The sequence below is a fragment of the Coturnix japonica genome, chromosome 12, assembly GCF_001577835.2.
Source record: "Coturnix japonica isolate 7356 chromosome 12, Coturnix japonica 2.1, whole genome shotgun sequence".
NCBI classification, from domain to species: Eukaryota; Metazoa; Chordata; class Aves; order Galliformes; family Phasianidae; genus Coturnix; species Coturnix japonica.
In genome coordinates, this window is record NC_029527.1 from 2,688,252 (window position 1) to 2,701,074 (window position 12,823).

The 12,823-nt window shown below is 37.3% G+C and overlaps 1 protein-coding gene across 1 annotated transcript in view; it reads left to right on the forward strand.

Moving 5' to 3' along the window:
- Positions 1 to 12,823, forward strand: part of SLC6A11 (solute carrier family 6 member 11) — a 55,642-nt gene that overhangs the window by 22,202 nt on the left and 20,617 nt on the right. Inside the window, exon 7 of the mRNA XM_015874825.2 lies at positions 2,274 to 2,408. Within this exon, the coding sequence (XP_015730311.1) occupies positions 2,274 to 2,408 (135 nt within the window). The remainder of the gene's footprint in view (positions 1 to 2,273; positions 2,409 to 12,823) is intronic.

The window sequence follows — 12,823 nt, forward strand, 5'->3', positions numbered from 1 at the left end:
GATTTTGAGATATTTGCGTCTCTGCAAATTCACCACTTGATGGGAGCAGCACATAAACACTTTTGCTTGCAGTAACGAGCTTAGCAAAAATGTTTGAAGTGCATCCTGTATTAATGTGAAAAAGACTGGTATAGAACAGGTCTTCCTCTTTGTGCACTAGGCTGCTAGCAAAAGTAATGAAAAACATTATTCTGGATACTCATAGTCTCACTACACCTGTGCTTTATTTGGTGTTCAAGTTCTATGCTGTCTCAATTACAGCTTTGATAAAATGCTCTTTAAACAGGATAAAATACAGGATACCTGTCTTGAAATCAATGAGACTGTTTTTTGCTATTTAATTTTAGTTTCTCTTGGTAACCCAAGAAATGAATGTTTTTGGGTAGCATTATTGTTTAAGGTAAGAAATCTTACACAAATAAATGGTAGCAGAGCTTTGCATTTGCCCTAGGCAATAAATTTTTAAAATCTAATGTAAGATCTGTAGGCCACATCAAAATAACCAACAAGCTCAAAGAGCAATTTCAGAAGTAAGACAGATCTTGATATCAATAGCCCTGGGAGATCTGGAAACAAAACCAGCTGTGGTAATAACTTGAGAAAGAATTTCAAGTAACAAATGTAGTAAAATTGATGTTGTTTAAGAAATACTTATGTAGAGAAATAGCTATTTATCTATGCTTATTGTTCAGTCCAGAAGAAACTGTTGCAGTCATTGTTATTGTCTGCCTTTGGTAATTTTTTCATTAATTATTATGTTCTTTGTAATCCTGGACTGGTAGAGCACTAAGATTCCATTTAGTCAAAACTTTTGCCATCCTTTGTATTGGTATGAATTGTGTTTTGGAGTTTTCATTTGATTTTGAAGAAAACTTTTTCAGCTTGGCTCTGACATTGCTTGTGTGCTTCCACATGACTACTTGGGGCATGGTTGTGCCAGACCATTCTGAAAAGCACCTTTTAATTTAGGTTGGGAAGTTTAACAGTCCTCATAGCCCAATCTGTACCAGATACCTCATACCAAATACACGCTTCTAAGGGTGTTTTGGTATGAAAAGACACAAACTGGCAGCTAGTTCAGTTCTCAGTGTGTAATTATATACCTAACTAACTTATGTTATACATACATCTAGGTCTCTTAAAGTTCTACTACTTACAGTTCCAATATTTTGATACTTAAAGTCCATGGCAGCTAAATCTCATGGTGTCTTTCTACATGTTCATACATTTCACTATCTTTGTAGATTTCCCTATTATACTGTAATAGGAGAACTAAGTGCAAGAAACACCATGCCAGACATTTTTATTTTGTTTCCAACTCCCTTAACACTGGCACAGCTCTGACAAGAATAAAAAAAAGCATTTTGAGCATTGGAATGCAAATTAACATACCAAGCAATTAAAGTCAATTAAAACAGGATGTGGTGTAATTAGAAACAGTTGTGTTCACATTTATATTCAGAGAGGTTTGATGTGTTGAAAGAAAAGAAAATGATTTAGGAAACTTTTAATGTCTACAGATGTGATGGTGATGATGATAATAATAACGACATTTGATTTCTAAAATGCCTCATCCTCCTTAATTTCATGAGCTCTTGAGAAGTGTAATAAAATAAACGTGGTGACATATGATACACTGGACACAATGGAGTGAAGTAGATCAACACATAAGGATGCTCAAACACTAGCTACAAGCAGTGGCCTTCTCTCCCCTCTCAGTGCACTGTATGTACCTGTTGCAGTACCAAAGAAGTAAGCAGTCTTGTTATCTCCAAAGTCAGAAGTATTGTGAGGCCCTGCTTTCACAGTCTGTATTCATACTGAAAATCAAGATCATGTGAGCAGTGTCAGCTCAGGAAGGCTGTATCTTTCTCACATGTACTTCCTTGGTATCTCATTTATTATTTTGAGTATTTATATTAGCATTTATTGCCAGAAATACTGAACCAATTTTCCTTCCTTTTTATTATTCTTTTTCATGATTGTTGCCAGAAATGAAGGGGATCCTCACCCTGTCCATTCAATACGGGACTCAGATCAGGACCACGTTCACTCTGTTTTTTCTCATTAAGCCAAGTTCCATTTTCATTTGGAAATTTGCTATGTTAGACAGTTTCTTTGAGAAGATCTATTTGATCCTTTGGTTTTGCATTTCCACTTAGTCAATAATAGTAGAAAAAAGTACTTGGATAAATTAATTATTTTCTAAAATAAATATAATTTAAATATAATTTATTTTAGAAAATTTTCTAATGTTTGTTTGTTTTTCCTAGGTTGTGTACGTAACAGCCACGTTCCCCTACATCATGCTGATGATTCTTCTGATCCGAGGCGTAACGTTGCCAGGTGCTTCTGAAGGGATAAAATTCTATTTGTATCCTGACATTTCCCGACTGTCTGACCCACAGGTAGGACCATGGTCTATGCATTTACTTTCTTCTTTGTCTCGGAAGAACTGCAAGAGTTTATTGATATTAAAATCTGAATACAGGTGGTTCCTCGGTTCATTGGCGGAGATTTGGAGTTGTGGATAGAGATTTAAATCTGTCACTGCTTACATCTGTTGGATTGTATTATTCTTTTAGTAGAGTTTCCTTGGCTGATAAATCAGAATTTTCTGATGTACTCAGTTGTTCATTCTGCCACTGAGAGTCAAGAGTGTTGCTACCGCTTTCATCAGGAAGAAATTTAACTGTAAATTAGCCATCTGAGGGCTGTACCTTCCTGTGCTCATTCCAAAGCTGAATCTCAGACAAGAGTAGTATAGAAATTAGTCAGACACATGCCATGGTTAATTCATCAAGCCAGCCCCATTTCAAGTGAACTCTGTATGTCTTAACTCATCTCAGCAGGAATGTCTGTAATACACTCATACGCTCATCTGAGAACGTGGATGGCATGCATTTATTATGTTCAGCTTTAACTACTGTTGCACTTTGTTGTGTGGCTCTGACAACTAAAGTTACCTGCAGTCTTAGCACAAAGCGATGAGTAATCGTTTCTTGTATGTGTTCTTCCACCTCTGATGTATCCTGACCCAGTGTGAGCAGGAGGTAGACCTGCTGCTTAGGTTTTCCTTCTTTCACTTATCCACTGGCACATGAGAAGCCTTTTAACAGGATTTTGCCTCTCTGTGGATTTTCCACATGCAACCAACACCCTTGCTGCTGCTTGTCATTGAAGGAGGGCATGCAAGCTTAAACAACATTATTGTCAGGTTACACGGGTTTTTTATATGCCTATTTACTATACTGTTTCCATTTGTAAAGAAGTACATTGTTGCCATGACAATTTCCAAAGAACATAGTATTACTCAAAGGAGACTGAGAATTACAAAGCACTCAAGCCACATGTGCATCCATCTGCCAGTCAGGCACATACAACTAGGATGATACTAAAATTTCTTTAAAGAAGTCTTAACATTTTGGTTTAACAAGCCAGTATTTTTTTCCTCAGTTTCAATGAGGAATTTAAAAATCTAGCATTTAAAAGATTCATCTCTTTTTGTGGGAAAGAAGATGAAATAGGATGAGCTCCATTGTTCACAACAGAGATTATTAGCAATAATGTAGGTGGCTTAAATGTAGCACGGGTGGTGAAATGGTTTTAGAACATCGTCTTTGTATTGAAAAAAGGTGTGTTTCATTGAAGCTGAGTTTTGTTTAGATGAATTAGCTCTGGAAGAATCTTTGAAGAAAGATTTCTGGGCTATGGGTAGTGTCCTCGAGGCACTTCTCAAGATAACAAGGAAGCTTGGCATCTCTATTGTAAAACTAGAACGTATATTTTTAACATTTTCTTGCAAAGCAGAACACATTAATGTTCAAAATGACGATTCTTTTGCATCCAAAAAAGAAAAAAATAGTCCCAAAACATTCCATGAGCCACTTCTGAATTTGATCTAGAAGTTTTTTTCAAGGAGGAATTAGATGACAGCTGGAGTAACTGTAATATTACTGCTTTCAGTTTTCATCTTCACTCCTTATTTGTTTGGATTTGGATTTACTCTGCAGTATCAAATCATAATGCATGTGTACTAGCAGGTGTTCTTTTTCTCTTTGCTTAGAGGTCTGTTTAAATGATGTTCCAAGAAGATTGTGTGTCTGTATTAGGAGAGCAGTATTTGAACCACAGTGCCAGCTATGTTTACTGTGGGTTGAGTTTCTCTTCAAAGCTTGCTTTAGTCTGAAGTTCTTGAATCTTTTGTTTTTGTGTAATTTGCATTCCATGCTTTGTTGTAGCTTTCTAAGCAGCTATTTATCTGTCCTTTCAGTTTCTCTTAGAGAACACAGCATTTGAAAGTGATCCCATTTTTATGTTTTTAGCAGACTGGGACCTCATGGTATGAAAATCCCATGTTCTGTCCTGGGTATCTGTAGAGCTCATACTGCTCACTTTTAATGATAACAGTAGAGTAACATATTCAGGCTTCAGTGATGCTTTATTTCATCAGCGCTAAGGTCTCTTTAAGCCCCATGTTCAAACTGTCTTGAAATGTGCTCCTTTACCTCCAATCTGGAAGCACACCTGCTGTTTATAGATTAAACATGGGGTCCTTCCTGAGCTTTAACACACATGAAAGAAGTATTCTGAGAGGTTAACAGGATTGTTATGCTCTTTATGTGCAAGTCTAACTGATAATACAGTTCTAGTTACCTCTCAACAGATGTAAGTCACTTAATATGTATTTGTGCTTGTGAGAGGGATTCACTGTTCCTTTCTGCAGGAAAAAGCTTGATTCTCTGTAATGAGATTTTCCTCCTATTTGTACTCTCAATAGATTTAAAATTCCCATTTAGGGCCTAACAGAAAAAACAATCTGCTGGATCTGCAATTTTATTTTAATTGTAATCCATCACAGCTGTTAACAATTCCTGTCCATTTAGACTACGTACGGTGCACAAATGTGCATGAGCAATGTGGGAACACTGATAGAGAGGTGGTATTTCATCTGGTCATGTTCTATCTAAACTGGGAAAATATTAAGGAATTTCTCTTTCCCGAACTTCTGGTTTCCATGCACAGTTCCCTGTGATGAGAGCATCAGTAGTAACGCCTTCTGATTCATTGCCAAGGACTCTCTTTAAGCAGAAATACAAACAACTGCAATTAATTCCCCTCCTTTCTCCTGCTGGTCCCTGCAGCCTTGGAAGCAACTTTCACAATCGCATCGCCACCTTGAGGCCAAATGAAGCCTATGTTTTTGAAGGCAGAAAAAAACTCAGCCTCAAAAGTGGAGGCAACTGTTGTATCTAACCAGAAGTCTTAAGGCTTTCTTTCCATTTCACAATATTTAGAAGAAATTTTAGTTTCATTTTCTGTGTAGTTTCAGGCTCAGAAATACAAGTAAACCATGAGCAGTGTGTTTTATGAACATGTATCTAAGCACGTGAATCCTTAGAACTGAAACAAACAAAAAAAATCACTAAGTTGGCAATGAAATTATGTCTCACTTCTGGGTAATTGTTTTTATACTTCTGCTTGTTTGGAATGTGACAAGCAAGAAGCCTAATTCTAATGAGGAGCTTACTGAACAGAGTGCAGTCAGTAATGTACAATCAGACTTGTTTTTAAGTATGGTACATAGGAAAAAGGTTCGGCAGCAGATCAACTGCCTAAAATTGTACCAACCTGATCACTAAGTCTATTAATATCTTCAGCAATTTACTGCATTTTTTTGCTGTTTCAAGTATTCATGCAGACACTTAATGCAAAGAATTAGCTGGGGGGAATAAAACCAAACAGTATCAATGAAAAGAAGAGGAAGTCAGTTCCCATCACACCTATGCAGTTCTGATAAAAGCTCTGCAGTCTTTTTACCCTGCCATTTTCCCACCTATTCTCTATATTGTTTACATCAGTAGGTATGCATTTACCAAACCAGATAGTTATGATGCACACAGCTGTGAGTTGTTGCAGATGCCAAAAAGAGGAGTGAAATGCCAGAAGTCTATGCAAGGGCCATAGGTATGAAAATCCTGAGCTGAATTCCCTGTGTAGGTAACTCCAACCCTAATGTGTATCTTTGACAAGCAATGTAGTTTATGTGACATGGAATCTACATTTCAAACCACTCTGTTTCTGAAAGAAAAAAGGTATTGCTGCAGTGTGAGGCTCTCTTGGTCCTTTTAAGTGTTAAACTCCTGCCCCAACTTTCTAAAATTAAACTTGAATAAGAATGGATTCTTCTCTGCACAACTCTGCTGTTTGCACTGTCAAAGAAATAACTGAGGCTTTAAATTGTAAGGTAAACACTGTACATAGGCTGGTGCAATGTTTAAAAACATTTTGCCCTGCTGTGTATTTTATAATCTGTGTAATGAGAAACTTTCACTTTACTATGCTCTTTGTCTTTTGCATTACAAATTATTTATGTGGTTTGAAAGAATAGCAAGACCAACAAATTGCTGCAACACAGCATTCTTGCTGAATGGACAGAGATGTTTAACAAAGCCATAAATCACTCCTGGGAGTCTGTTCACAGTTGCTCCAAGGACTGGTTGAAGGCAAGCCTGGGAGCACATTGCATTAGCCCTGCTCCAAGGAATGTATTTACTGCTCTGTTGAATCTGCACTGCAGAGATTGAGCATATGCATTTCAAGATGCACGGGGAGAACACATTCAGGGTCTTCTCCTGTGACAAAAAAAATCAATCAAACAAAAAACCTCTGCAGTACACGGAGTAGCCTGATATTTTTTCATGTGCAAGTTGCTACATTATGCAGTCATATCTCAGTTTGTTGTGGGAAAGGCACAATCAAAACTGCATATATAACTGCAGGACTGCTAGTTTATACAACTGACTGATGTGGCATTATGCCTCAGTATACAGCCCTGGATTTTCAACAGCTTAACCCTGTGAAATTTATGTAGCATTTTTTCATGTACCAAATGTGATTTTAGAAGTCCAACTATTGCCTTGCAGAATATTGCCTTATTTCAAGCACTGAGGAAAGAGTTTGTCTCCTTATCCCCCCCCCCCCCCCCCCCCCCCTCACACCCCCACTTCTTTCCTGTGTTTCTTGCTACTGCTACATAAGCAACAGCAAGCTGAGCAGGCAACAGCAGATTTTGGCAGTTGGAAGGGACTTGTTGAAAGAATGGGGTCGTTTTGTAATTTGCCCAGGGCTTTTAGGCCACGTGGAATCTCTCCCAGCTATCCCTGCAGCCCCCTAGCAACCACAGCAATGGAGAGACATCACCCGAGTCTCAGGAAGACTAACTGCACTTTAATGTTAGATTTTATGGCCAGTGGGACGTGCCACTGGAGGGAGACAGGGTCCATGCAATAACTCACTGTGTTGGCAGAACAGGGAGAAATTTTCAGTGTTTACAATGATGATACTTAAAAAGAACTAGATAAACACAGAGACATTTTATGTGTAAAAAAATGAACATTAAATTAAAAAGTGGTGCAAAAATACAGGACTACTCTGAACTGTGGGGCCTTCTGTGGCAATGACTACATATTTATCTTACAACTGAACATGCCTTCCTGCTGCTCTTCACTCTTCCTACTACGCTTCTCTGCAAGTGCATAGTTTCTATGACAGCTAGGCATACACGTGTGATTAAGTTGTAAGGGCACTGTGGGAAAGAGGTAAAAAATGACAGAGGAGGAGGAAGGTGGGAGGTTGTCAATTGCTGGTGTATTGCCTTAGTGTGTATGGGAAAAATGAGCTGCCTCTCCCATCAGGAATGTCACCAACCGCCAGGTAGCTCACAGCAAGCAGCCAGACACAGGAGGGCAAATTAGAAAGATGAAGATGTGTATTTGCAGCTGTTCCTTTCAGATGCTCTCTACTTTCCTGGAATTCCTGTTATTTTAAAATAGATTTTCTTGAATTGCATTTGTAGATTTCCATATGTTACCGTATTTTTCCATATGGTTATTCATAAATAGTTACTTTAAACACAGACTCAAATAAGCTGCACATTCTGTGGTCATTTGTACCCAAATCCTGGCTGCAAAGATATATATTTTTTATTCTGCCAGAAGAACAGAGGCAATAATGTCTTTTGTTGTTCCAGTGCCAACCAAACACTATTAACTTTGGTTTGGGACTAAAGGATATAAGGATAGAAAGAGAAGCATTTTCCTGTCATGAATAGAGGCAATAAAATGCACTGTGTAAATTTGTTACATATTTGGCAGGAAATCATCAAATGTTGATGCACTTTTGGATAGAAGTTCACCACGCTTTCATCTGTTTGTTTATTTTCATCCCATGTGAACCTTTCAGAGAGCATCTGAATTGTGAAAGAGACATTGAGTTTGTAAATGATGAGCAGCAGAATCTGGCTATTGGTGATTTTGCATTTAAGTTCCATGTTCGTGTATTTATTATTTGTTGGAGCAAATCACAAAACAATTAGAATCATGGAATTATGTAATTCTCAGGTTGGAAATGACCTTAAAGGTCACCAAGTCCAACTATAACCTAACCATACTACTCTAACTCTAACAACCTTCCGCTAAACCATGGTCCTGAGCAGCACATCTCACACAGATCAGAGCTTTAAAAAGTGATTTTGATTTAAATAAGTCTTTTCCCTTATTCTTTTCATTTTTATTCCTTTTTGAAACAAAACCTTGCTTAGAAGTGTGAAATGCTTTATTTAAAGATAGGGAAGTGACATTTGATTTCTCTAAATTACCTTTCAGTTTTTGACCAAATGGTTTAATGTCTGCTGCAATTTATAAATAATGTAAATTAAATATTCATTTTTCTGCAGAATTAAATGTGACCTCAAATGATGTCAGTGCTTTCAGTAGCTCTCCTGGCTTTAAGGAAGTGCAGGCACTGAATACAAATCCTAAGCTGCACTTTTTGTTCTAGCGATTTATTGATTTAATTAGTTTAATCTTGAACTTCATTGTAAGATTCTGCCCAGCTCTCTTAAGGAAAGAATGAGGCTCTCTACAAAATTTTGGTGCAGTTTGAGTGAGTGTGGCACGTTTAGTAAGATCTCCCAGTTGGGTATACGGTTCCTGCCACTCTAGTCACAACTCATGCTTTTAAAATAGGCTGAACCCCTCTGTGTAAAATAATAAAACAACGTTGTTATTCTGAGGAATGTTCATGAAAATTTGTAGTGAGGACAGGCATTTTCCCAGACTAGAGGTCTGAACAAACCTGTTTATCCATCCATGAAGGTGAGCTGAACATAGGTGGAAAATGAATGCAGCAGTTAACTCACTGCCTTTGCCTGAAAAAGGTATTGTTGGGACGCTGGTCTTCAGAGAGTTGCTGTCTTATGGAGGAAAGCAAGGCATGTCAAGCATGGCTAGGGCTTACAGGCTAAAATGTTTTGTTCTGTACCATGGTCTTTGCTACAAAGTAGATAAGGTGGCCCAGACTCACCCTGTTTAACCTTAGGTATAAAGCTAATGTGCAAGGTTCCTGCTTTGCAGATGGTTGTCTCTTTCATTAGTGTCATTTACGTGCAAATAAAAGTGGAGTGGACTGTCAATATACAGAGTCGATGAATGCAGCACTGAGTTAGCAGCATTTGGGAAAGATGAATAAATATATGAAAGCATGGTGCCTTTTTTCTTCTTTCCATACTAATGTATTCAGCACTGTAGATTGGCAGTATCAAACAGAAGCAAGCTGTTCTTCAGAAGGAAGAGAAACATACAAGTGATTCTGAGGAACAAATTACAGCATCAAAGACTTTTGTGGCTTGAAATGACCCATTCATCACTCCATGCTTCTGGCTGGATATGAGGAAAAATAAGCACATCAGTTCTCTGAATGTTTCCGATAAGTGCTTAAAAATAAACTTAGGATATCAGAATTATAATGTTTGTTTTCCAAATTAAACTCTCCTAGGCAAATCAGTCACAAGGAAGTGATGACAAGTGTCTGTCTGAAGGCCTGAAACTAATTTTCTTTTTTACTTTATTTACTTCCTCCCTACTTAGATTTATTTTTGAAAATCATTCAGGGAACTGATTTTTTTTGTAACTGTTGAACCTCTTATGGAGCTCAATGTTATTTATAGGATTTACAGCTCCTAGGGATCTGGAGCTCTTTAAACTATCAGGTGGCATCTCAGTGTCTTTGATAGCAACACTTGTCTATTGCAGGTGCTACATGACTTCCCATCTACATTTGGCCATAAGGACTGGGGACTGTTAATGTACATACATGTTAAGAGTAGAGGAAGGGTGAACTTTGAAGCTTAGTCATTCAAGCTATGGCTCTATTAAATGCCCAAATGAATGACCATCGCTTGCAGTACTGAATCACTGATAAAATTCAAACATTTAAATCATAATTTAATCATCAATTAAAGAGGCTAGAGGAGAAAAAAGATTTTCTGTAAATGTGGAGTCTTCAAGGCTTCAGCGAGAAGTTACATATGGATTGGAAAGTACACCAAGGTGCATTTGCAATAATTGAATACTTTTGTTACGAATTTATATCAAAATATCTATTTGTGTACAAATAATACATATGTAAATAGCTGAAGTGATAAAATATTTGTTAGGCTGCCTTTCTAGTAATTTGAATCCTTTCGATTTTATTGCCATAAGTTACATTAAACAGAAGCAGACAGTTCTCAAATGAAAAGAGGATTTAGGATGTTTTATAAATGTGGCTAATGTTGTAGATTAACTGTATGGAATTTCTTAGTTTTCTGGGGCATTTTTTGCTGAGTTGGGATGAGATTATCCACATCCATAGCTTTGTTGAAGTCTGTGACTAAAACATGATTAAGTTGTTGTAAAATTATACACTTTTTTATTATTGTGGATTGCTGACCTACATTATCAGTGACAGTTTTTAAAGGATTATGTTGCACAAGATGTTGGTTCTCTGAGATTGCCATTTTAAAAAGACTATTAACTACAGATTACAAATTTATTATTTATTCTGCCTCAATATTCAGATTTTATTGTGCTTGTGAAGGGCAATGTTTAGGTTATTATGTGTGCAGCATGAAATCAGTGCTGTTTTCAATTAAGCATTTATTTGTGTAACAGTAATGGGTAATAAATTGTCACTTAGCAAATTTAATTGGTTTATTATTGGGACTTTCTAGAGACATTCCTGTTTGTTTCAGGTTGTTGTTTTTTTGAAGTGTTTTTCTCCTTTCTATTTAGTCTTGAAGCAATATATTTTTTTCCAAGTAAATAAACTATACTAGACATTCAGTGGATATGAGTTGAAAGCAGGTTGCAGCTATGGTGGGTACTGCAGACAATTAATAGATTGTTGTTGCTTTCCAGATAGCAGTATCAACTCATGATGCTCCTTAGATAATTGGTCTGCTCATTAAATAGCAGTGACATATCTACAGGGCAATATATAGGAAACAGGCACTTTTTCTTTCTTTCTTTTTCTTTCCTTCATTTCTTTCCTTTCCTTCCTTCCTTGAGGGATGAGGCTTTAAACACGGATAGACCTGAAATTAGAGCACAGCCCTCCTGTTCCTGCAGCCAAGGCACAGTTCCCTGTTTGAGTGGCAGTCAGCCAGTAACTCAGGAGGTCTTACTGGAACCCTGCCTTGGATTTGGTAAAAGTCTGTCAAAACAGAGATGCGGTGCATTTAGCAAAACATAAAAGAGTGTACTATTTAACTGAATGAATAATTAAGTGGTGGAACTCAATGCTAGTGAATGTGGAGGGCAGAAGTATAAATTCATTCAATTCATTATGAGTAGGTCAATTGTGAGCTGTTAAATGTGAGTCCACCTACAGCCTGTGGTTCCAGCATGTTTCCATTGGAGAATGTCTATCCAGCTTTTTGATGCTGGTGTGTCCATCCTACAGGTGCAGCCTTCTCTACCCCTGGTACTGAACACAATGATGTCTATGGCAGCTTATCAGAATGTGCTTATGTGACTAGAAAATGACACATCAGTGCTATGTGTATATTTCACTGCTACAGATTGATAATTAATCTTTAATACTTTCATAGCAATTGTTTATGATTTTCGTAATCTCATGATGGACTGGTGGGGGGAATTATGCCAGAATTTGTATAGAAGTAAAAACATAATGGCCCTTATTTGGGTACCTGAGAAGGCAATATATTACTTGCTTGAAAGGATAAAAGATGATGTGCAAAGATCATACAGACCAGTAAGCATTTTCTAGCAATGGAGGATTACTAGAGGAATATGCTGTCTTTGTCCCTTAAATTTGTTGGATGGCTGAGTATAATCAACTCAGGCAATTTCTTGTGGCCTTTTGTGTGCAGAAATCTCAGTGGATTTCCCTTTCCTGTAGTATTCTCTACCACTCATGAAGACATAGTATTCACAACCAGCATTCTCTTAGCAATCAGTTCCAGGTTTGTGTGTTGTATTAAGAAAAGCAACCTTCTCTCCTTCCTTCTGCCTTTCATATTCCTACAAACTTCATCTGATGAACAAAACTTTCTTGCAGTGATGGTAGAAGTGAACTTCTATGGGATTATCCCTACCACAACATAAAAATCTATGTTTTTGTTGTGTGCTTCATCATCTGTTTAACCCTTTTGAATTATATTGTAACTTTATGTGGGATGACTACAGGGAGAACTGTGTGCAGTATTCAGGATGTCGGCAAATGATGGATTTATACAGTGGCATAATACGGTTCTCTACCTTAGTATACTTTGTATTACTTCCTTAATAATGCCTATCATTTGCTTTGCATCTTGAAAACTGCTGAGCACCATTGGAACCACTAACATAACTCCAAGGGATTGCTTCCAAATAAAAGTAATCAACTAAAGAGCCCATATGTCAAATCTGAACTGCTTTTTCTCACTGCTATTACTTTAGATGCAATTGAATTTTGCTTGCCATTTTGTTTTCATAAAATT